At 39.3% G+C, this 27,315-nt stretch overlaps 1 protein-coding gene across 1 annotated transcript in view; it reads left to right on the top strand.

Moving 5' to 3' along the window:
• The window catches only part of syt8 (synaptotagmin VIII), a 79,722-nt gene that overhangs the window by 18,930 nt on the left and 33,477 nt on the right, over positions 1-27,315 (top strand). Inside the window, exon 2 of the mRNA XM_073049462.1 lies at positions 21,055-21,208. Coding sequence (XP_072905563.1) covers positions 21,091-21,208 — 118 coding nt within the window. The 5' untranslated portion in view covers positions 21,055-21,090. The remainder of the gene's footprint in view (positions 1-21,054; positions 21,209-27,315) is intronic.

Raw genomic sequence — 27,315 nt, 5'->3', positions numbered from 1 at the left:
AATATCATTTGCCGTCCCCGATAAAGATACTCTGTTGGCCATCAAGTTGTCGAGTGGTCTTTTTGTAAAGTTATGGAACTTGACGTTTCTGCCTTAGCTCAGATCCCTTCCCATTTATTTTCCCCAATATCTTTCTATTCTGATCCATGCAACTAATCATCTACTTCCAAGAAACAGCCTTTATTACAAGGCTTTGTTTTCATTATACTTTCATACTTTAAACTTTATTCATAGTTTGCTGACTCTCTCTCTCTCTCTGCCTTCTGCATTTGTATTTCCATTCTCTTTCACCTGTGGGTCTACTTCCATCAGGTGTGGTCAGTTGTGATGCAGCTGGCTGGTGTTCATCACACAGATTCTCTGTAATGATATTGCTACTGTGTAGACTTGATTCCTTCCTCTGTCTGTGAGGGCAACATGAAGGTGAGTTGCACAGTTTAACCTGAGTCCAGTGTTTCCTCTAGCTGCCTCGCTGGCTCTGTATATAAACACAAGTGTCATTTGTCCAGAGCACTCCCTGTGGTTCTGTCCACTTGGGAATGAAACCTGTCTTTTCAGGCAGCTCCCTCACCATGACTTGGTCACCTGGCTGTGGGAGTTCTATATTCTTTCCCTCTGGCTCTCTCTGATTAGTAATAAGTTGCTATTGTTATGCTCGATCCCTCAATGTGTTTTCCTGGTTACATCACATCTCCATATGATCTTACTAAATTAGCTCTAGTAGTTTTTTTCTGTACACTTTCAATTTCTGTCATCTCATTTCTTTTGTTGCTCTCTTTGCCCTGAGCACTCTCATTTCCTGCCTGCTCCTTACTCTCCCTTTACTGGTACAGTACATCTTTACTTTAGTTACTTGATTTATTTAATTTGAATCAACAAAGGATGCTCGACAGCTGCGGCAGGGCTTGAATACTATCATCTGTTATGAAATTAAATCAAGCAACATAGTTGACAACAAGGTTTTGCTTCCAGATGAGCTCAATCCGTTCTTAGCTTGTTTTGAGCATCAAAACACGGAGGAACCATCACAAACTCCCACAGCCCCAGATGATCTTGTCATCTCAGTCTCTGTGGCCAACATATGAACAGCCTTCAGGAGGGTGAATCCAGCCCAGTTGGTACCTGGCCAATTACTAAAAACCTGTGCTGATCAACTGGCTGAAGTATCCACTGAGATCTTTAACCTATTGCTGCAGCAGTCTGAGGTATCCACCTGCTTCAAGCAGGCTTCAATTATATCAGTGCCTCAGTGGTAACCTCCCTCAATGACTGTCATCCAGTCGGACTTAGATCCATAGCAATGAGTGTTTTGAGAGGTTGGTGATGAAACGTATCAACTCCTGCCTAAGAGATGACTTGGATCTGCTCCAATTTGCCAACCAGAGCAACAGGTCCACAGCCAATGCCATCTCATTGGCTCTTCACTCAACCCTGGAACATCTGAACCGCAAAGCCCTGTTGTCATCTATGTCTCTTGATTTAACTGAGGTTGATCTCTATTGACTACAGCTCAGAACTCAATACCATCATCCCCTCAAAACTAATCAATAAGCTCAAGACCTTGGCCTCAATTCCTCCTTGTGGAATTGGATCCTCGATTTCCTTACTTGCAGACCTCAGTCGATTTGGATTGGCAACAACGTCTCCTCTATGATTCCCATCAGCACAGCTGCACCACAAGGCTGTGTGCTTAGTCCCCTGCTTCCCTTGTGACTGAGTGGCTAAGCACAGCTCGAATGCCATCTTCAAGTTTGCTAACAACAACACTGTTGGAGCCTGAATCATAGGTTTTGATGAGTCTGCATGTAGGAGAGAGATTGAAAATCTGGCTGAGTGGGGCCATAACAACAACCTCTTTCTCAATGTCAGCAAGACCAAGGGGCTGATTATTAACTTCAGGAGAAGAAAAGCAGAGATCCATGAGTCCTTATCAGAGGATCAGATGTGGTCAATTCCTTGGAGTATTATTTCAGAGGACCTGTCCTGAGCCCAGCATGTATGTGTAATTATGAAGAAAACACAGCAGTGCCTCTGCTTCCTTAGGAGTCTGTGAAGATTTGCATGTCATTTAAAATTCTGACAAATTTTAAAATTTATCAAGGTTCAGGAACAGTTATTAACCCTCAACCATCAGACTCAAGAACTGGAGGGAATAAACTTCACCCGCTCCATCATTGAAATGTTCCCACAACCTGTGGACTCACCTTCAAGGACTCTTCATCTCATGTTCTTGATATTTATTTATTATTTTGAATTGAATTGACTTCATTTCTTATATCCTTCATATACATGAGGAGTAAAAATCTTTATGTCTCTGTCTAAATGTGCAATGTGCACTCATAGCAATTTATAATAATTTATAAAAATAGAACATAGAATACACGCAAATCAGCGTGAGTTAATCAGTCTGATGGACTGGTGGAAGAAGCTGTCCCAGAGCCTGTTGGTCCTGGCTTTTATGCTGCGGTACAGTTTCCTGGATGGTAGCAGCTGGAAAAGATAGTGGTTGAGGTGACTCAGGGTTCCAATGATCCTACAGGCCCTTTTTACACACCTGTCTTTATAAATGTCCTGAATCATGGGAAGTTCACAACTACTGATGAACTGGGCTGTCCGCACCACTCTCTGAAGAAGCCTGCGATTAAGGCAAGTACATTTCCCATACCAGGCAGTGATGCAGCCAGTCAGGATGTTCTCATCTGTGCCCCTGTAGAAAGTTCTTAGGATATGGGGGCCCATTCCAAACTTCCTCAACCATCTGAGGTGAAAGAGGCGCTGTTGTGCCTTTCTCACCACACAGCTGGTGTGTACAGACCATGTGAGGTCCTCGGTGATGTAGATGCAGAGGAACTTAAAGCTGTTCACCCTCTCAACCCCAGATCCATTGATGTCAATAGGAGTTAGCCTGTCTCCATTCCTCCTGTAATCTACAGCCAGCTCCTTTGTTTTTGTGACATTGAGGGACAGGTTGTTTCCTTGACACCACTATGTCAGAGAGATGACTTCTTTCCTGTAGGCCACCTCATTATTGTTTGAGATAAGGCCAATCAATGTAGTGTCACTGGCAAATTTAATTAGCAGATTTGAGCTGTGGGTGGTGACACAATCATGCGTATACAGCGAGTAAAGGAAGGGACTTAGTACAAAGCCCTGTGGGGCTCATATATCGAGAGTCAGAGGGGTGAAGGTGAGGGAGCCCACTCTTACCACCTGCTGGCAATAAGGCAGGAAGTTCACGATCCAGCTGCACAAGGCAGGGTCAAGGCTGAGGTCTCTGAGCTTCTTGTCAAGCCTGGATGGAACTGCAGTGTTGAATGCTGAACTGTAGTCCAAGAACAGCATTCTCACACAAGCATCCTTGATCTCCAGATGTGTAAGGATGGTATGTAGAGCAGTGGCTATTGCGTCGTCTGTCGATCGGTTGTGTTGGTAGGCAAATTATAGGGGGTCCAGTTTGGGTGGTAGCAAGCTGCAGATGCAATCCTTGAGAGACTGGTGAAGGATTACATGTGCAGCTCGCTACAATTATTGATTTATTTATTTCCCATTTGTATTTGCACGGTCTGTTGTCTTTTGCACACTGGTTGATTGCCGAAGTTGATGCAGTCTTTCATTGATTTTATTATGGATTTATTGAGGATGCCTGCAAGAAAATGAATCTCAGGGTTGTATATGTTGGCATATATGTACTTGGCTAATAAACCTACTTGGAACTTTAAATTGCTGCTACCTCTGCAGGCAGCTGTAGTAATTCTAACAGCCCTTCACTGTTTTTGGTCTCGACCCTTAGGACCTCCTGACATGATTCGCGATCATTGTCCCATCTTCTACCCCTTCTCGGGGCTGTTTTACCTCGGTGAGCCTCGTTCTCTGCTCTAGGGATCACACATATTTTCCGTCCCTGTGCTTTCCTGGTTATTTCTCCCTTTCTTGAGTCTATGATAGGAGTGACCTTACACCAAGTGCTTATCCCCAGTCAGTACCCATATTGCTTGGGCACACTCAACAATCTACAGGAAGCTGCATTTCATCAATCTCGAGAACCTGTGGCTCACCTCTCTCTGCCCTCATAGTTTCACTTCTGGCATCAGTGATGTAAATCGCCTCTTGAGTCATGGGTACGAGTAGATTGGTTATTGATGCTAACAACATTGTGTCCACTAACACAGTGCACTGCTGGCCCCCTAAAACACCTCTTGTGTACATCGCTGTTCTGGCAGTGGAGGCTGCCACCAGCTGTTTGTCTGACTGGATGGTCTCTTCTCCAGCTCCATGGAGGTCAGCAGTCAGATTAGACAGACAGAGCATTGCTGTGTGTTCTGCCTGTTTTTATGAATGAGAGAGAGAGAGAGAGAAAGACTGGGGAAGCCAGTAGCTTCAGCTTGTCGCAGCTGTAGCTTGGAACTCTCCTATGCCCACAAGGGTGGGTTGATCATCGGCATGCAGTCCATAGTTGATAAGTGACTGTCACTTCGTATAATCCATAGGAGTGGATATTGGGATATCCTGTGGGACCACTTGTGTAACCTTTGCCTGGGTATGTTGTGTGGTAACTACTTGAAGACAATACTCCTGTGACAGGTCGCTTTTGGTGATAATTTGTATGTGGATTTGGAATGACTCAGCGCACAAGATCTTCGATGATTGTTATCTCGTTTTACCAGCATGGAACCTGTGGAATTCGACGTGAATCGCCCTCTCTCTACATTCCACTCTGAATTACAAAAATCTCTCTCTGATCATCATTTATTCTGTGGATTACTGAATCGTACTAATTTGCCATTTTAAGACTTTAATAACTATTCCTAAGCTCGATAGTTGGGAGTTATATTTACACACGTATATACACGTAACACTGTTAACTTTTGTTTATCTTGGTTGTTACTACATTATAAGTAGATACTAATAAAGAAGTGGTTTTAATATTAAAACCGGACTCAGTGTGAAATCTCTTGCTGCTGATTTGTTTCTAAAATGTTACAGTTCATAACACCCTCCTTTTTTAGGACACTGCCTCTAACTATGGACCAATAGGCCATAGCTCTTTCCCATTCTATGCCTAGTCCAGCAGTTCCTTGCTAGGTGCTCCTTTTGTTGGCACACAGAACAAATCCTCTGTGACAAAACACCATTCCACACTCCCTCAGCCATTGTATCCCACATATACCTTGAGCATTTCACTTTAAACTACTCATGCATGGCAACTTGTCAAAGGCCAAAGATTTGTTAGAATGAGCAGAGAAGAACAGATGAGTTGCTGTTGTGGGAGCTGGGGACGATTATGTTTGGAAGAAGTGCTTGTGGGGGAGGGGTTTGGACAGAAGTTGGGAATGAAGAATTGAATGTCAAGACTATAGAGTTGGGGGATGGTTTGACTGGATGGGATCAAGGTTCAGATGTTTTGTGGCAACAGAGGTGAAAATGAAAGAAGGTGATACAGGATAGACAGTACGCAATTCATTTTCTTTTTTCCATAAAAGGCTTTTGTCTGTAGTCGGTTTGTAACAAAGGTCTATTGTTAGTGAACATCATGTTGAGTTCATCTGTGGATTAAGAATGTGCAAGTGAATTTTGTGCAAGGACCATGCATATCACTGCATGTTAGCCACTTCCCCAAGTTTTGGGCAACATATACATGGATGGCTCAGACACTTGAACCTTGTGATGGGAAGCAGTAAGTTTCCAACTAGAATCCATTTACAATGAAATTTAAGTGATTAGTTCACATGGATGTGGCAGTTTGTATTACTGTTTCTAAGAGGGAATGTGAAAATTAAAATATTTATTATTGTATTTATTATATCATAGTCTTGCATGGGACTTCATGTATGTATTCACTACCTTTCAAAAGAGAGCCTGCTAGGCACTTCAGTGAAATCAGTCAATTTCACTCATTGAATTGACATTTTGTGTGTATTGTTTTCAATGAAGTTCAATTTCCTGCTATCCCAGGACAACATTTCAAAACAGCGTCATTCCTGCAAGATCTCTGATTCATCTGGATTTACAAAAAGGCACATTATATATTTATCACTTATACTGTTACCTCATTGCTTTGTTCATAAAATATATGAAACACTCAGGACTCTGGAATTGCAGACAGCTAAGCAGCTCCTAAAGCAGTTGAATAATTAAATCATGGAATATCTGAATTTAGTTAAATAATACTGTATTGTGCCTTGAGTGTATCATCTAACACACCCTGCTGTAGATTTTAGGCTGGTGGAATGAGTCACTTTAAAAGAATCCAGAGGGAGACACCTAGAAATTGCAAAAGCCATTCAGAAGTAACACCCTGTCAAGTATGAATTGATGTGTATGGAAATATGAATAGTGTGATATATTTTGGGAAGGACAACAAAAACTGCAAAATATCTTTTTGCATCAGTAATGGTGTGGAGCATTGGGAATAGTGTTTATTTCTAACCAAGTTATGGCTTTGTAGACACCAGGAAGCAGTTCCCTTAATGAAAGTTATTCAAGGTCTGCTTCGATGGTGAATGGCTGAGATAGTTGAAGAAATCACCTACAATAACCGGAAGGGTTCTGCATAATCCTTGATATGTACATAGATAAGAAATCCTGTGATGGAAGCAGAGTTAACATCATGTTCAGGATTATTGAGATAAGACGATAGATAGGTATTGAGGATCTTCTCTTTTGAACCAGTGAACCATCTGGAAAATTATATGTGAATTTTGGGTGGAGGGATGAGGATTGGCTGTGATCCCTTCACCTCAGTCCAGACCAACCAGTTCTACAAATGTGCTCTTTCACAAAATGCTGTTCACTTTATTTTTCCCTTTAAATTTTTATCCAGTTCGTTTTAAAAGTTACGATGGAATCTGGTTCTAACACTGTTCTCAGGGAGTGAACTCAAGAGCATGTAATTATCTTGAGGTTTTTGTTTGCTCTTTTTGATTAATAAAGCAACTGTGTAAGTCAAATCCAGCATGTGTAGATCTAAGCAGCCACTGCAATACCTTGCCTCAGAAAGATGTTCAACATTTTTCCAATAATAATAAATAATCTTGTTTTTAAGGCTATCCTTTGAATTCATGATCACAGACTGACTACATTATTGCTAGGCGAATTTGCTTTCTTGACCCAATGCTATCTGATTTTGTAAAAAGTCTTGTCTCTACAGAATTGTTTCCCATCCCTTTCATAGCCTTTCTCTTCAAAATACCTAATCCTGATTCCTATGTCTTTGTAAGCTCTAATAGATTTTCAACTTCTCCTTCCTTGATAATATAATTGTTCTGAAGTTTGGGCTCATCTTATCCTGCATATAATTCTATACTTAAACATCTCCAGTTGTTTCCATCCCTAGAGGAGCTTTAATAAAAGCCACAAATGATATCATGATATCATCTTTTTCTGTGAAATATTTTCTATGTTACTTCCATTATCTCAGATTCACAGCTTTACAGTTCTGTTTAACCCAGAAATGGGCTTTCAATACCAAACCTCTGTCACACGGATGATATATTCCCTTTGACAAAACATCCACATTTCTTTTAATGCCTCAGTTATCGGCAGTTGAAACTTTTATCTGCCATTTTGTCACATGTTTACAGTTCATATACCTTCTCTTCTAATCTTCAACCTCTGTAAACTTAAGCTCATTCAAAGTTCAATAACTCTTGTCCTATCCTGTACCAAAGGTTCAAAGGTCCGATTTAATGTCATAGAAATGTATGCAATATACATTCTGAAATGCTTTTTCTTTGCAACCATCCATGAAAACAGAGGAGTGCCCCAAAAAGTGAACGACGGTTAAATGTTAGAACCCCAAAGTCCCCCCGCCCAGCTCCCCTCCCTCCAGCGTGTTAGTGGCAGCAAGCAACAATCCCCCCTCCACCCACCAGCAAAAAAAAGCATCAGCACCCACCACTGAGCACTCAAGCATGAGCAAAGCAATAGCAAAGACACAGACTTGCAGTCACCCCAAAGACTTTGCATTTCACCTGGTAAATAACATATCACAGGCTCTCTCTCTCTCTCCCTAATAATAGAGAAGGAGGTGGCTCTGTTTTCCAGGCAAGCGGGAGATGTTACAAACAACGCGCTGGTTTACGATGTTAAAAGTCTGCTACTTCACTTTTTTTGAGCTCTGTGCCTGAAGATCTCAAAGATCTCAGGTCTCCAGGCACATAGCCGCAGATATCCCGACACCACCGATGACACACAGGTCTCCTGCCGTGACACCAACCCTCGATCCGCCCATCTCCAGAGCCCCGCGATCTTAGGCTTCAAGATCTGAGCCAGACTCTTAGGCCGAGCCCTTGGTGTGCCGAACAACAGTCGGTTGTGAAACCCCAAGAGCGGGTCCCATTCCTGCAAAGAACCAAAGTCAGCGTGTAACTCCAGGTCAGGGTCTTCAAAAGAACCCTGAAAGGGAAAAATAAAGATATTAAAGATGGAAATAGAGCTATTTCTGAAGACGCAAGCAAAGCGGTCGCTGTTTAGCACCATTATTACTCCGCTCTGCCTCTTCTTTACTCCAGGTACTACTCATCCACCTTCCCTGTTTGTAATGACCTACTTTAGATTTGATTGCTGTGTCTGAAGTTCAGATAGGCCTTCTCTTTATAACCTACACACTTCAATGACTCTCAGTTCCTCAAACACTGTTCTCTTGATCATCCAATTAATATCAGTTGAATCTTTTAATTATCTTCAACACAGAAGATTTAGCAAAAGAAAATGTAATCATCCAAATTAAGAAGACAATGGAACAGATGACGAAAGGATTGGTTAAAATAATAAGCTTTACAAGCCTTCTAAAGGAGAAGGGAGGACGATCGATTCACTAAAGTTTAGAGAGTGAGCTCCAGTACTGAGGGCCAGGAAAACTGAAAATACCACTGCCAGTGGCACTACAATTACATAGGAATATGCAAGAAATGGAGAACTGTAACAAAAAGGGCAAATTGTTCCTGAGATATGGAGAGGTAAGATCATAGAGGGATATAAAAACTAATGCATTGCTGAACTTGGAGCTAATGTAGATCAATGCATATTTTTGAATAAGGAGTAAACCGGACAATGGCTAGCAGCATTTTGGATAAAGTTACTAACATATATCAAGTATAAAGTTAGAAACTGGTCAGGAGAAAACTGGGATGGGCAGGTCCAGAGACAACAAAAGCACCCTATCATTAGAATAAGCTGTGAACCTCTAGAGTCACCTCAGGGCTGAATAAAGTTTATTTATACTTTCCATAAATAAAGCAAAATTCATCATAAATCAACAGGATCAACTGAGAAGGTGTTGCTATGATTATTTATACTGTATTTTAACTGTAATATTTTTAGGACTTGTTACCAATAGTGCAGATTGTATTCATGTTACAGATATTATCCAATCTGTACTGTTGGTTACAAATCCACAGGGATAATCTCACCTCAGCCTCTTTTTTATGCTGGTGACTTTAAAACCTCGGATGTTGTCTCTTAGGGTGCAAGTCCTTTTACCCTACTCCCCCTATTTTCTGCATTGCTAGTTGAATGCATTCCCCTGATATATCATTAAACTGCTTGGTTGAGGAAGAGAAAAAAAAGGATCAGCCATGATTGAATGGCGGAGCAGACCCGATGGGCCAGATGGCCTAATTCTGCTGCTATGTCTTATGGTCTTATGGTCTTATATATACATGCAACTTTCTATAAGGAGTAGCTATAATTGGACCTTACATTAGAATGTATTCCAAGACCTTCTTCCTAACATTTGGATTGTAGTCACGATCCAACTGGCAAAGTTTTCGGCAATCCCAGCTGCTGCCACTGCCAACTCCCCAACTCGATACTAACCCCTCTCACCCCACCCTCATCTTTATCGTTACCACCAAACAAGACTGTCATTAGTTCTATAAACCATAGTTAATAAAAGACATTGACTCTGGCAATTTTTAAACATGTGATAACTGCAAGAGTTCTAACACAGTTCTATGTCTCATCAAAACAGAATAAATGTGGTGAAGCTATCAATAGTAAATTCCAACATAACATGAAATGTCAGTAGCCCACCCGTCTGCCTGACCCGCTGAGTTCCCCCAACACTTCGTGTGGTACTCCTGATTTTAACATCTGCATTCTATTGTATCACAATTGGTAAATTCTAATCTGCATTGTCAGCAACAATTTTTGATAGGGCAGTCAGCTAAAAGTCTATAAGCTATGCTTCTGCTTTATGAAACACAACATCATGATTATCAAGATGAGGATCAAAAATAGGATGGAAACCCATTTTAATGGATGACTAGAGGATTTGTTGAAACAACTGATGAAAAATTCTCATTTGACAAGTACTTGCTCACCTAAAACGTTTCAAGCAGGCAGCTCAGCCAATCCTACTTGCCGAGCATTCCATCAGAATTCTCAACTCACTGACACATTGGTTTCTCCTAGGTACTTCTCGGTATCTCCGCTTCTTTCACATAAATGCAACCAGATGCATCCCATCATAGCAACGGTCTTCTTGGTTATCAGCTCACATCATGAGAACTTCCCAGGATGTTTGACCCATCAGTGTTCTGGTGATGCCTTTCTACCTATCCCACTGGCTTATTTGCCCACCAGCCTGGAGCATTTCCTGGTTATCAACTCACTGTGCTGTTTGCTTCATGACCACCTGCCAAACAACCTGGTCAACAATTTCAAGTGTTCATTATGAAATTTCATTATGTGATGGCATGCCAAGACAAGAGACTAAAAGTATGAGGAATAAGCTCCGAACGATCTTATCACGACCCTGATTTTTATTTCCTATCTGTAGTGATGCTACAGTCAAATCAAAAATGCTTTAACACTAAAGTGTAGTGTTAATTGTAAAAAAAATTGAAAAGATTTGGACTTATGATTTACGTCAAAATTAATAGTTGCACTGTCTTTGAGATAGCATTAGTGTTAGCAAATTCTTTCTAGGAGGAGGCAGAACTATGTACTAATTTTGTTGAAACAACATCAAGAGAATGACCTGATGTGGGTATTAACATAGATTATGTCATGATATTTTGGACTGAAAGCAAAGAAAAACAAGCTATTTATTTAAATAATGGAGCTAGCTCTCGATATTATTCATAGCGGCCACAGGATTGACATATTGCACTTGGATCTGACCTGGTTTTTTGTTTTAAGATTTTGAGGATTTACAAAATTTTGTTATGTCCTTATTTTGCCTCACCATCACAAGCTTGAGTTGTAGTTGTAGTTCTGAACCAGGATCAGAATCATATATTCTACCACATATATGTCAGAATCTGAATCAAGTTTATTATCACCAGCATGTGTCATGAAATTTGTTAACTTAGCAGCAGCAGTTCAATGCAATACATAATATGGAAGAAGTAAAAATAATAATAAATATATTACAGTATATGTAAATTGAACAGATTAAAAATCATGAAAAAAACAGAAAAAATATATATTAAAAAGTGAGGTAGTGTTCATGGGTTCAATGTCCATCTAGGAATTGGATGGCAGAGGTGAAGAAGCTGATCCTGAATTGCTGAGTGTGTGCCTTCAGGCTTCTGTACCTCCTACCTGATGGTAGCAGTGAGAAAAGGGCATGCCCTGGGTGCTAGAGGTCCTTAATAATGGACGCTGCCTTTCTGAGACACCTCTCCCTGAAAATGTCCTGAGTACTTTGTAGGCTGATACCCAAGATGGAGCCAACGAAATTTACAATCCCCTGCAGCTTCTTTCAGTCCTGTGCAGTAGCACCTTTCCCCATACCAAACAATGATGCAGCCTGTCAGAATGCTCTCCATGGTACATCTATAGAAGTTTTTGAGTATATTTGTTGACATACCAAATCTCTTCAAACTCCTAATGAAGTACAGTCACTGTCTTGCCTTCTTTATAACTGCATGGATATATTGGGACCAGATTATATCCTCAGAGATCTTGACACCCAGAAACTTGAAACTGCTCACTCTCTCCACTTCTGATCCCTCTATGAGGATTGGTGTGTGTTTCTTCATCTTACCCTTCCTGAAGTCCACAATCAGCTCTTTCGTCTTATTGACGTTGAGTGCCTGGTTGTTGCTGTGACACCACTCCACTAGTTGGCATATCTCACTCCTGTACGCCCTCTCATCATCACCTGAAATTCTACCAACAATGGTTGTATCATCAGCATATTTATAGATGATATTTGAGCCATACCTAACCACACAGTCATGGGTATAGAGAGAGTAGAGCATTGGGCTAAGTACACACCCCTGAGGTGCACCAGTGTTGATCGTCAGCGAGGAGATATTGTCACCAATTTGCACAGATTGTGGTCTTCTGGTTGGGAAGTCGTGGATCCAATTGCAGAGGGAGGTACAGAGGCCCAGGCTCTGCAAGTTCTCAATCAGGATTGTGGGAATGATGGTATTAAATGCTGAGCTATAGTCAATGAACAGCACCTTGACATAGATGCTTGTGTTGTCGGGGTGGTCTAAGGCCATGTGAAAAGTTGTTGAGATTGCATCTGCCATTGACCTATTGTGTTAGGCAAATTGCAGTGGGTCCAGGTTCTTGCTGAGGCAGGAGTTCAGTCTAGTCATGACCAACCTCTCAAAGCATTTTATCACTGTAGGTGTGAGTGCTACCAGGCGATAGTCATTAAGGCAGCTCACATTATTCTTCTTAGGCACTGGTATAATCGTTGCCAGTTTGAAGCAAGTGGGAACTTTCACCCATAGCAGTGAGAGGTTGAAAATATCCTTGAAAACTTCCACCAGTTGGTTGGCACAGGTTTTCAGAACCTTACCAGGTACTCCATCGGGATCTTCTGCCTTGCGAGGGTTCACCCTCTTTAAAGACAGCCTAACATCGGTCTCTGAGACGGAGAACACAGGGTTATCAGGTGCAGCAGTGATCTTCACAGCTGTAGTTACATTATTTTGCAGCAGGAAAACAGCACAATATTACTATAAAATAAATAGTACAAAAGACATACTGAGGTAGTGTTCATAGGTTCATGTACTGTTCAAAAAACTGATGGCAGAGCGGAAAAAAAATTCTTAAAATGTTTAAGTGTGTGTCTTCAGGTTTCTGCAACTCCTCTCTGATTATAGTAACATGAAGAGGGCATGCCTGGTGTAGATGTTATATTAATTTGATCAGTCAAGTTCCTGTGAAGAATTAAGTTTACAACTTAATTCTAAACTTATCATTTAGATTTGGGTGAGCTAGGTTTCTGATTTGATTTGAATTGACTCTGACTTAAAACTTACAGTACTCCAAATGCTCATTTAATCCCTTGTAAAAATTTTGCAATTTATCAACAAACTGAGCCAACAGCAGGGAGAAACTCAGGAATGACTCATAGACTTGGAAAGAAATTAGGAAACATAGCATACTGTACAAAAAATTGGAAAACCTGTCAAAAAAATATTTAAAGACCTTGTGAAATGCAAGAGGCAAAGTATTCTGCCTCTCAATGAAACCATGGTAACCATTGGGTGGAGTTGCAATGTACTGGTTGCATCCATGTAATTCCATGTCAATGTAACACCACAACCATTCTCTGTGTGGTTATTTAAACCCTTTCCCATGGAATCTTGAAGCCGGTTTTTGAATTATCTCATGTTTTGTCAATATCCCGGTTTCAATCTATTTTTATACCTTTTTTTTTCTTCCAATGTTGTTCAGCAGTGTTTCAGTATTTGACTGTTCTGGAAATAATTTTTTTAAATCACATTTCATCAGGTGTGCACAAAGTGGGTGGATATTCAGAAGTTGAGAAATGGTTGTATAAACAGTCATAGCTCCACCTATCCCAGTTATTTTAGAATGAAAGCAACAGCAGTATTTTGATACCACACCCCACATATTATTGAAGATAAACAGAAGTTTGGTTACAAAAGCAGGCTGATGTACCATAATTAAAAAGGAATTGCAGTTCAAGGGATTACTGCTATTATATAGAAATTTAGTTTTGGGGAATGATCAAGGGACTGAGGTTGAAAGAGCACAGATCTCTCAATAAATTGTAGGGAGAGTGTTAGTACCAATATAGTGATATCAAGTGAAGTTTACTCCTGCTTTGTATCCTCCATGAAAAAAGGCAAATATTTGCTCTATAACTGGTAAAATAGTTAAAAGTCCCAGGCAGTTCTTCACCGTTAGCAACAAATTACTTTAGGAATTAATAGCAATCAAAGCTGACATATCATGAAAACCCAGGAATTCTAAAATCTTGCGTATATGTAACCCAGCTCTTACTGTCATGGCAACAGTTGTCATGAGCAACAATTGTTTTGAGAGTGATTTGCATCATATTCTAGTTGTACTTTGAATGCTCTGTGGTTATTGTCTAGAGCTCTTGAGAAGCTAATTGCTATGTCTGTGAGCCGGACAGTTTCTCTAATTCATTAATAATTAAATCAGGAACTCGAGAATTACATTAGTGAACCAAGACTTTCATTCAATCTTAGCTTTATCTACCCATCCTCCTTCATGCACCCCTTAATTCATAAATCTAGTCTCATTGGAATTTCCCTCACCAGTGAGGGAGAAATTTGTGGGTTCAAGGCCCACTCTGTGCAGATGAGTCCATATCTAGGTAGACACTTGCACAATGAGGAGAGAGTGCAGTAATGCAAACCATTTCTTCTGCATGAGGTTTTTAAGTCATAGTTATGATTTCCCTCTCAGGTGGTCATAGGAGTGATCGAAAATGCTGAGGGATTTCTGGCTGGTTCTGATTTATTGTTATCTAGATGTGATATTATCTCAAGATTTCTATCTCACAGATATTACCTAATTTGCTTTTGTTCAGCAGTTGCTGTGTGCCAGCATTGATCCACTGCTCTATGTCACCTCCCTCTATTTATACTTTTCCATGCAAATCAATTGTGATTAATAAGCATATGTCACCTCTCTAAGACAACATCAAGAACTATGTCACCTAGGATTCTCTTAGTCTCCACCCTATTATAGACAATCCCTTTTTTCACTCCAATCTTCCCCTTCTATTCAACGTAAAACAAGCTTTTCCAGTTCTGATGAAAGATCATTGACCTGAAAATTTGTTTTTTTTTTCTCTCCCTGATAATCTTTTTGTTCAGGGGTGTTACTTCATACCTTTGATTTGAAGGAGAATGAAGCCTAAACAGAGCGGACAGGAGGATGTTTCAATAGAGGGAGAGTCCAGGACCAGAGGCCACAGCTTCAGAATTGAAAGATATCCCTTTAGAACAGAGACGAGAAGGAATTTATTCAGTCAGAAGGTGGTGAATCTGTGAAAGTCATTGCTACAGACAACTGTGGTGGCCACGTCATTGGGTGTATTTAAAGCGGAGGTTGATAAGTACTTAATTAGCAAGGGTTGTCAAATGGTTGTTGTGATGCATCTAGTGTAGTAGTATAGTGAGTAGTGCTTGTTGCTCTCACTTTCTGCTTCCACCACTGGCTAGCAATCTTGCAAAAATGAGAGCTGAACGTGTAAACATCTCCCTGCCGGTACATTGCCTCTCCAACAGCAAGCATCATGTAGTGCCTCCTCGCTGGGGACACAGGGAAACTGAATTTCTTTTGGACTCTGCCTTAACTGCAGAGGACGGGAGGAAGACTGGCCCCTGCACATGTAGCATGGAGGCATACCGGTGTGTGGACACGCCCTGGTGCTTGTGAACCAGACCCCCAGCTATGGGTGAATAGCCCTACTGCCTTGTGGGCAGCCTCGTGTGAGACAAAGGCTATGGGAGTAAATCCAGACAGCAAATCCAGAGAGGAGCCCCTAAGGTGGCTGGACATCATTGAACATCATGTTCATGTACATCATTGAACATCCTTCTGTCAGCTCCTGCAGCCAGGCAGATGCCAAATGTATTCCTTCATAAGCCTTCCTTTGGACTAGACTAGTCCGGCCAAGAGGGAGATCTTGATTACTGGGCATCTCAGGATCTCCATACTTTCCACCCAGACTCATGAAGATGATGATCATCACCCATTGTCCTTTGAGAGAGATGGATGCCAACTAAGCAAGCAATAATTATGGGGAGAAGGCAGGAGAACAGGGCTGAGAGGTAAAATAAGTCAGCATGATTGAATGAAGGAGCAGAGTCAATGGGACAAATGGCCTAATTCTCCCCTATCTATTTTAGTCTTACACTTTTACTATCCTGGAATTACTTCGGTGCAACACACAGTCATGATTGAGGGGAAATACAAGAAACTGCCAACAACTTGGTAAAACTAAGAGCAGAATTGACTTCATATGACCCTCAATGATGATGAATCAAATATATCTGGCATTATAGCAGAGCTTTACCTGCTGTTGGTCTGATCTTTTTAATGCAAGTTCTTTCAGAAGTCAAGAAAGAGACATAAAACTCATTGCATCATGATCGTTTTATTAAGTGCTAAGAGAACAAAGGAATTGGAAATATGGAGTAGTAAAAATCTTGTAACTAAAAACAAAGAACAGGAAAAAACTGAAAAAGAAAAGATGGTGGGGCAATGTGCTCAGCTCTTCTTCTACCATACATAAGAGATATTCCAGTCAAGTTTGTAGATACAAGTTAACAACTCAGATAGCCCCCAGTTAAATAAGAAACTTCCAGGAAGATACAAAGAACAGTGACCACAAGGAGACACACTGAACAACCGTATGTTTTTAGTAATTATACAAAATACAAGCAGGTATAAAATTTAAGTGGTGTGAACTGAAGTCCTGAAGATGCAGGATGGTTGCAGTTTGGTGTCTATGGGCTGAATCGAGGCAGTGGGGCATGGGCTCAGGTCCGAAGGCGATGAATGACCTGGAACTTGGACAACTTGAGCTCTAGACTGGATTGAAAAGACTGGGGTGTTGGGGCCAGAGACAAGAAATGGGCCGGTGTTCAGCTCGCTGCTCCGTGAGGTTTACTCATCTCTGCGTTGAACCAAGGCTGTGGCCTGCAGCTAACAGACTCCTGGATCCGCTGCAGTGGTGACTGGCTTCGTGGTGATGGACTCACTTTTATGAACTTCAGTTCTGAATGTTATTTGCTTACTTTTATTGTTTGAACAATTTGTTTTTTTCTGCACGCTGGGTGCTTAACAATCTTCTTTTTTAAATGAGTTCGATCGGGTGTCTTTGCTGTGTAACACCCGTAAGGAGATGAATCTTAAGGTTGTATACAGTATACATACTTTGATAATAACTGCTCTTTGAACTTTGGAAGAAAATAATTACAATCTAATCCGACAATGACCACTCATTTTTAGCTCTCATTTTCAAGGGATTTAGAGGGATAAATTTACTCACTTAACGAGTAAATTAGATATCACAAATATTTGTGATATTTTCTATTTATGATATCTTATATTACACTATTCTCTTTGCAGCCTGCACAATTATACCAAGCAATAACAGATATCAATGACTATTTGTTAGTTCTAGGTCAATATTTCCACTAAAAAAGTGAAGAAAGGAGTTTATTTAATAATTAAATATTACATTATCAAAGACCAGAAGAACACAGACACAAAATGAATTAAAAATGCTGAAAATATTCAGCAGGTCAGATAGTGAATCTGGAAAGCAAACAAGATTTAGTATTTTAAGCTGGTGTACCCTTGTGAGAACTACAATCTTTTAGAACACAGTTGCAAAGAAATGAGAGTTGTGGGAAGAACAAAGGAATGTCTGTGATATGTGGTAAACTGAATGAAAATAGGTTTTACAGAAGTGTTGATTGAAAGTAGATGAGGAAAGATTGTTAATGCCGGGTACTCTGGAGGATGTAGAAGGAGAAAAGGAAACTGAGAAACAAAACACATTTCCTCAAAATCTGAAATAAAAGAAAATACCCAGAAAGCCCAGAACGTCAGACAGCATCTGAAAAGAGGAAACATGAGTTACATCAGAACTAGTTAAGGACTGAAAAGTAAAAGAAATACTGAAGTTGAAAATCTGAGACAAAGCCAAGAAAAATGCTCGAATTGCTCAGCAGGCCAGGTACATCCCAGAAAGAGAAACAGCCTCAACATTAGAGCTAATGATCACCTATCATGAAATGGTTTTGACCCCAAAACATTAAATTCACCTTTTCCCAATTGACACCATGAAACCTTCCCAGCACTACTAGCATTTCCTTCTTTTACACTGAACTAGCCAGTTCTGAGACAAACCGGAAAGTCTGGTTATCACAGATTGCTTCATTTAATGTAGAGCTCTGAGGAATGCGCAGAAAATGAAATGTTTTAGAGCACATATTATTCTCCTTTGGAAGAACGTAAGTGGTCAAAGACAGGGATAAGAGTGGGAGTAGTTGAAGAATTAAAACAACAGGCAACATATTTACCTTTGTAAACTAAACAGTGCATGGCACCACGTGCAGTAGACTATATTGCAAATTTATTGCAGCTTCAACTGCAGAGTATGTTTGTGTCCCTAATAATGGATGGAAAGTGCATGTATTTTGTCTCCCATAGTCATATAGGAAGATTCTTTGAGGAGAGCAGTGGATGTTGGTGGAGAGTGAAGCAAAGTTGCAGAGGGAATGCCCCTCCTGGAATGCTGAAATGATAATATGCCTGCTGTGGTATTTCAGTGATGGAAATTAAGTTCCTGTATGTGAAAGATGTGCGTTATCCTGGTTTCAATCAATTAGCAAGCTAGATAGATATGGACAGGTCATTCATCATTCTGGTTCTGACCCATTGTCCAAACTCACTGAACCAGTTCTGGGTAAGGAAAACTATCTGAGTCAATCCTCTGCACATGAAATGTAAATAGTACAAAGTACAAAGTAAAATTTATTATCAGAATATATACATGTCACCTCATACAACCCTGAGATTCTTTTTCTGCAGGCATACTTAGCAAATCTACAGAAATGTAACTGTAAACAGGAACAAACTGTGCAAACACAGATATAAATAGCAATAAATAATGAGCATGAAATAACAAGATAAAAGAGTCCTTAAATGAGTGTAGTTACCCCTTTTGTTCAAGAGCCTGATGGTTGAGAGGTAGGAACAGTTATTGAACTGGTGATCCAAGTCCTGAGGCATTTGTACCCTTTTCCTGATGGCAGCAGTGAGAAGAGAGCATGGCCTGGGTGGTAAGGACATTTGATAATGGATGCTGCTTTTCAATGGCAACATTTCATGTAGCTGTGCTCAATGGTTGTGAGGGTTTTACCTGTGATGTACTGGGCTGAATCCATTATCTGCTGTAGGATTTCCCACTCGAAGGCATTGGTGTTCCCATACCAGGACATAAAGCAGCCAGTCAGCACATTTTCCACCACACATCTATAGCCGTTTGCCAAGGTTTGTGATGACATGCGAATGCACGGTGGCACAGTGAAATAATGGTTAGTGTATTACAGTGTCAAAGACCATCAATTAGTATTAAATTCTCACTGTTGCATGTAAGGATTTTGTACATTCTCCCTGTGGCCGCGTGAGTTTCCTCTCCCCTCCCTCGCATTCCATTTCAAGGATGTACAATTATGGTTAGTGAGCTGTGAGCCTGCGACGTTGGCTCTGGAAGCGTGGCAATACTTTTAGACTGCCCAACATCCTCGCTAATGTGATTTGATGTGAACAATGCATTTCACTATATGTTTCAATGTACATGTAACATCTAATCTTTTAAGATCACTATCAAAGGCTTTTGAATTGTTTTTGAATATCTCTGATAGAGACGTTTTAAAATGTTCAAGTAGATTCAAATAATTAAAGAATATTTTAAAAAAGGATATAAATTAAAGCAAAATGCCCTATTAATCTGGTAAATCATTTAAATTATTAAAATAAAATCGATAAAGAACTTTGTTGTGAAACACTGGTCTATAATAATGTAGTTCTGAACAAATCAGTATGCTCAAGAAAGATGTTTATTATGCAGTTATGAACAAGGAAGAAACAGTTTTGCTTATTAAAGTGAACTCAAATCTCACAACCCTCCTGCTAGTGGAAACCCCTGACAGCAATAAATGTAAAAGACTTAAATAGCCCTTGACACCGTTTGTAACCCTATTCAAAAGAGAAGTCAACTCAGTCAATTTAAAAAAACAGTTCTCAAGAAAAACAACGTTCCTAAATTCCTCTGCTGTCAAGGAACCCTGTGGCATGGAGTGGAGGAGTATCTTCTCTGTTTTAAGACATGTTGGTATATTACTGATGAACCCATCAGCAGAGCAAGAGGTCAGATGCCACTACATCTGACCTCCACCTCAATTTGGGCTTCTTTGTCTGGACATACATTGCAAAAGGTGCTGGAAAGCAAATGGCTGCTAGCCAGCAGTGCATGATGGAATTGTTGGCTAAGTATCAGCATGACTTATGAAATATAAACCCTGATGAATGGTCTGCGCCTGTATTTTGACTGTTTTTCATAGATGCTCCCCAGCCTGCTCAGTTCCTCCAGCATTTTGTGTGTTTTTGGTATAAGCGTGATTTGTCCACTTACATAGGAGAGAAAAAGAGGCTTAAAATATTCAAAATTTGATCATATAAATGCTGCAATTACAATCTCACGGGCAAAGGCAACCTGACATAACTTGTCAGGAATTGTTGTAGTTCATTGCTTAATAATATTTGCATTTATATATGCCTTACATTAGCAACTTTTCACTATGAATGACTCTGGCATGCCTCATTTCAACTATGTACAGCAGTCACCCTGTGTCCACAGTGAACAGGAAGACTCTCCATTAGTGGGATTGATTGAGAGACCTGTGTTGGCCACAGCTTCAGGACAAACCAAAGATCATCATGTTTTCTGATGCAATGCATTTTAATAATCTCTACATAAATCAAACTGAAGAATAGCCATTTAAACATTAGACACTGGAGATAGGGAGGGCCTTGATTAAATCAGCTGCCTTTACAGCAACAGCAGGAGTCAAGAGCCTCATAATTTGAAATAATGTCCTTGGCTTGCCTGGAAGATGTAACAAATTGGATTTCTCTAATTGTTGTACCGCAGTATCCCTTTTTTCTTGTGTGATCTGAGGAATAACAAATAGAATGACTCCTCCAAACCTGGTTTGTTAAAAGATCATGATTTATTTTGGTTTATTTACAAATACTGAACAGTTTTTTTTTTCTTCCTTATAGGTCTTGGCTTCAGACTTTATCCAAAAACAGGAGAAAATGAGTACAATAACTAAAACCACAACTGTAAAACAAGATGTTACTCCAATCAATACTACCCAAATAGCCACAACTGGAAGTGGGGACTTAATTAACAATTTAATTAATAAAATTCCATGTAAGTATGTATATTTTAAACAAACAGACTTACAGAGAGCAAAACAATGAAGATTGTAGACAGAATCAGAAATAAGTGGACCAGTGAAAGTATTTTATTATTATTTTTTGAATGTAGGAACGTGATTGCTGTGTAACGTGGTAACGCAATACAGTTGTTCTCATCTAGTCAGATAAGTGAAGGGCAATGAGTAATAAAGTGCTGAAGTCGGAATCAGGATCACTTTATTGTCAGTATGTGAAACATCAGAATTGATCAGCACTGAACACAGGACTATACCATAACAGACAACACATAACAGAAGATTGAGGGGGGATCTTATTGAAACGTATAAAATTATAAAGGGATTGGACAGGGTAGATGCAGGAAGATTGTTTCCGATGTTGGGGAAGTCCAGAACGAGGGGTCACAGTTTAAGGATAAAGGGGAAGCCTTTTAGGACCGAGATGAGAAAAAAACTTCTTCACACAGAGAGTGGTGAATCTGTGGAATTCTCTGCCACAGGAAACAGTTGAGGCCGGTTCATTGGCTATATTTAAGAGGAAGTTAGATATGGCCCTTGTGGCTAAAGGGATCAGGGGGTATGGAGAGAAAGCAGGTACAGGGTTCTGAGTTGGATGATCAGCCATGATCATACTGAATGGTGGTGCAGGCTCGAAGGGCCGAATGGCCTACTCCTACACCTATTTTCTATGTTTCTATGTTTCTACAATAGCAATCAACAATTTACAAGACAATAGGTCAAACAGCCATAAGCAATCAACAATTAGCGGAATGGTCACATGCACAAATGAAAATAATCAAACTTAAATAAGTGTGATCATATGAACAGAATTATCAACAGACCAAAGAGAGGGAGACCATTTAATGGATGTTGTACAGTGACAGTTCAAGTATTACACCAGAGTGAGTTTTGCTGAAAAGCTGGATAGCTACAGGAAAGAGGCATCAGAGACTACGTGTCATCCTGGTGGTGATGAACTCATAGCATCTCCCTGATGGCAATTTGGTGGATAGGTGACTGCTAGGGTGGGTGGAGTCAGCAGTAACTTTCAGCAAAAACTAGCTTCCTCCGATGAATCTTCTTTTCTCCTGTATGGATTGCTCTTTCCTTGCCTATTTGGCCTCTGATTCAGTTTACAATCATTTTCCATTGTATTAAAAAGCAAAAGTGATGGAGAAAAGTAAAAGATAAAATTTTGAAGAAGGGTATTGGCTGGACATGTCAACTGTTTGTTTATTTATATGGATGCTGCCTGACCAGCAGTTCATGTGTGTTGCTAAAGTAAAAAATATTTTGTAAAAAATCTACAATGAAGTAAGTAACAAATAGCATGAGTCTAAAATTGGCAATCTAACTAATAGCGCAGGTTCACCTCAATGCAGATCAGGTAACAAATATCCTCAAAGCGAGCTTACTTCCTTCTTTACTAGAACTATTGACATAGGATCTTTGCAATGTGTTTGTTTTGCAGGCATTATTCATTTAATCAAGCTGTCCAAATAATTTTGGTTCTTGGCAAATGCTACAGCAGATGGCATGGAAATGAATTACACCAAATATTTTGAGTTAATATTACACTGAGAAAATGTGAAGAAATTACAGATATTATAGTTAAATTCCTCAGGCTTCCTTTCCATCAGATATTGATGTTCTATGCACAAGTAATATGCTGCAGAAGCTGGAAATCTGAAATAAAAGTATGTGTTGGAAATTCAGTAGGTAGAAGGAAAATCTGTGGAGAGAGAAATTGAGTTAATGATTCAGATTTGGTGTTCTTTCTTTGGGACAATGATGAAAGATCGTTAAACTTAAACCTTCCTTTGGATGTCTCTCCTTTGTTTTTGAATCTCTCTATCCCTTTCATTATTTTAACAAATGATTTGTGACTTCAACTTTATGTACATCACTTACGAATGCAAAACTCCACAATAAGTGTCTTAATCCTTTTTCTTCACTAAAACCAAATTGTTGCTCTACCAAATTTCAATTCCCTTCCATTTAGGCACAATAAAACTATGTGAGACAGATGAGGATGATAAATTTCATGTACCATCATCTCATTTGCTATTTTTAATGTATCTACTGTAAAAGAGGTAGACACATTGCACTTGTTACCATTTCCAGAGTTGATATGACTGAAAGGAGCAGGATTATCTGCATAGTGTCTTTCAATGGAATCCTGCTATCCTACTTTTATTCTTCCAAATGATATCTATAGCTACAACAAAGTAAAAGATCTAGTATTGCAGAACAATATACAGTGGCCCTCCTGTTTCAGAAGACTTAACTTACAGAAATCAAATTTCGACGTATTTATCATATATACATTGCAATGTACATTGAAAGGCGTCATTGGCATTAACCAATACAATCTAAGGATCCAACACAACTTGGCTCAGTCCACAAGTGTCAACACACATTCCAGCACCAACTTAGCATGTCAGTAGAACAACACAATCAACAACAACAACAACAACAACATAACAAAGCAAAACAACAATAGCAAAACAAACCTCTTTACCAGCCTTCCACTCTCCCTCCAACTCACTCACAGACGGTCCTCCAACCCCAGGTCAAGACACTTCCTGGCTTAGACTCTCAGACCTCACAGACATTGGACTCATGAATAATCCCATAAATTATTAAAAAATTCAATGTAGTATAATAATAATAATAATAATAATAATAAAATATTAATGATAAAATTAGATATACTATATGTTCTTTTAGTTTAATGATAAGTAGTTTTAGGGTGAACACTTCAAGATGTTTCATGAAATGGAAGTATGATAGATAGTATAAGCAGAGCCATGTGATAAGGGTAGCTATAGAAAATAGAGATGTTTGATTAAGAAAACATCAGTTTATGACAATTTCCAGGAAAGGAACCCTTACATAACTTGAAGACAGCCTGATGTATTTGTTCAGCACCAAAACACGAGTCTGGGGCAACATTTATCCTGCTGCTTGTGGTGTCCCCGTTGTGTCAAACATTGTATTATTCATCAAAATGCTTATTCCTCATAAATTTGGCTTGGGTCGAAGAAGCAAAGTGCCATTGTGTTATTGTTGGTGTGACAAATAAGACTGATGATTTTTTAGCCATTGTTCCCTTTTAATCTAGGTTCCTTCTCTAAATATTTTATGAAGTTTTCAAATTCATTTTAAGGATGACTGTTTGAAGTCCTGCCAAAGGGTTTCAGCCCGAAACATCGACTATTCTCTTTTTCATAGATGCTACCTGGCCTGCTGAGTTCCTCCAGCATTTTGTGTGTGTGGCTCAGATTTCCAGCATCTGCAGATTTTTTCTAGTTTGTGAAATGCTCTTTTCTTGGGTTTGTATGCTATCAGTTAATGTATTCAGAATGCATCCTAACACCAGCTCAGAAATTGGAGAAAGGCCTTGTTACAAAACTGTTCCATTGTATTTTATCTTTGTTCTTTGTGGTACTGGTCAGCAATATTGATCTAGGTTTTAAACAACAGTCTCTCCCTCAAGAATTTTACATAAATAAAGTTATTTATTACTAAATAACTTAATAATACTTAATAACTTTAGTTATTAATTACTACAGCATGAGGCTGTCACAGACCAGGAAATTACAGTGCAAAGCATTGATTACAGCAAAGAGTCAAAAAGAATTGTTTTAGTCAGGAACAAATGTGCCTAGTTAGTGTATTCTGGAATGATTCTGTCTGATAAGCAACATTAAACAAATTTCAAAGGGAAATGCTTTTGAAAATAAATCCATAATTTGTTCACTTGGGCTCTTGTGGGCAATTAATTCAATTTGGACAAAATAATCAGCAATATCTTGACTCTTCTCACAGTGATTAACAAAGTCTTTGGAGTTCTTGAATATTGCTTGTTAAACCAATTAAGGTGGAGAACCATTATATGTCAGTTTGTTGTTAATTACTAATTGGTGCTATACTAAGGGAATCAACAGGTGCACCTGTTTTAAATCTCATTGGACTGGATTGTGCTTAATTGTGAATACTGTACTGTTGGAAACTGCAACGATCCATTGTCTGCTGTTCAATATATCATTAATGTTTGCATCTGCACGAAAGTCAGAGATATGCCGGTGCATCTGACCTCTCAACTGTAACTGGACTTAACTGCTTCATTTTTATCTAAATTAATTGAATGAAATTTCTCATAGCATTTATTCATTATCATTCTATCCAATAGTCCAGTGACAGCTACATAACATTCTGAATTGAGGACCTAGGTGCATTTTGAATTGTGTCCTTTAATTTTATGCAAGCTTTGAGTGGTACACGAACAGAACAACCTATTCATTTACATAACGCATGAAATATCACCAAGGTATTGTGTTGACTTTTTCTTATATTGAACTGTATATTTTAAGTAACTGCCTGCAATAAAATGTGCTTTTATCTTTTTCACATTTTAAAAATATTTTTAATATTTTAGGTGAACTGTTTTTGAATGTCTCCGATTGTCAGGACATTTTTAAAAGGTGACAGATTGTTTGGACAGCTGTGAACTGTCTAAAGTCATCAGACTATTAAGTGGACAGTGGGGTTCCTACACCTGAAACCTGGTGGCATTTATAGCATGTTTGAATTTGTAGAATGACTCTACCTCTAGCATGACCCATTCTGTGGTGCTTTGACAAGTGAAATGCCCTGTAGGCTTAAGGTTTGGTCTGAGTGCAGGTTGTATGTTGATACAGCTTGTTGTTACTGCAGCGAAAATTTTACCACTGTCAGGCTGAAATGGGTTTGGCCAGCTACTTGGACTCAGCACTGACAAACTCACCAATGTGCTCAACTTTTCTGACTTTACTGGGCCAAATGTGGAGGACTGAACAAGCTTGTTGACTACCTCAGGGAATGAGTAGCAATACATAGCAGCATCTCTGTGATGATTGGGCCTCAGCCAATGTACCTCTGAGGGCCTGCCACTACTGATAGTCAGAGACTGTAAAATTCCTGTTAAGTAATTATAATATTAAAAGCAAAACTTTTAAACAATTAAAATATTCCTAAATAAATATTTTAAAATGAAACATTGTCCTAATTTACAGGTCTGGAATTCCATCACAAATGAATGGTAATTTTAATCCTATGCACCACAGAGGCTAGTTCTCCACTGAAAAAGTGGAAATCCAAGCACATTGGGTTTCATTTAATTCCAGTCTTTTGTATGTCCCTTCTTTTCTTTGAATGAAACCCAGTCTCAGAAAATGAAATTTCTTTGGAATGAAATCCCTTCCTAAACCATACTAGTTCTCGTCTCCTTTCACCCTCTTATCCTTCAAGACCTTTCCTGGAAGTTACCTCTCTGGGAAAGATTTTGATGAACAGCACCATAAAACATTTGTTATCAGATGATCACCGTCAGAGCCACCAATATTATCAATAGGAATAAAAGATGACTTCAACAAAGTGTATTCATAAATTTGCAATCACACATTTAAAGTCAGAATTCTGTCCTAAACTGTGCATTTTATTATCAGAACAAATGTTAAAATTAAGTGCTAAAAGTTCAATATTTTTCTTACAAAACATAATTATCAAACACCTAAAAGAGAAAATGAAATATTGCTTCTCCTTTACTCATTTAAAAATAGCTTCTGTGTCTCTTTGCCTATTTATTTCATAGTATATATTTCTGATACTCATTTTTGCCATGTGTTGTTATTTCAGTCTGCTCTTGTGGATATTAACCCAGTTTTTCCATGATGGGTACAAATGATTTGAAATAGATTTTGAATAGCCTTCAGTAAAATTATCTAAATAACCTAAAAATCTAGAATTTTACTCATGACCATCAGGTGTAGTGCTGGACAGTTGTAGGGTGCACACCACAATTTCTCTTCTTCGTCCTCCCCTCAGGATTGAGGTTGACTTACTTCCACTGAGGTTTGATGGATTCAGAGTTGATTAATGAGGCTGATGTGAGATCTACAGACTATTCCACAAATAGGGCAGGAGGTATTTGATGGGATAGGTGGGTGGGCAGTTTCTGGGGAAGAACCCTCTTTCTGCAGCTTACACATGGGCATCTGATACACGGGCTCTAGGTTCTCAATATCACATTCAACACACTAGTGTTTAACATAGGGATTTA

Source organism: Hemitrygon akajei, chromosome 6 (assembly GCF_048418815.1).
Source record: "Hemitrygon akajei chromosome 6, sHemAka1.3, whole genome shotgun sequence".
Lineage (NCBI taxonomy): Eukaryota > Metazoa > Chordata > Chondrichthyes > Myliobatiformes > Dasyatidae > Hemitrygon > Hemitrygon akajei.
The sequence above is the reverse complement of the archived record's forward strand: the minus strand, read 5'-3'. Positions and strand labels throughout refer to the sequence as shown.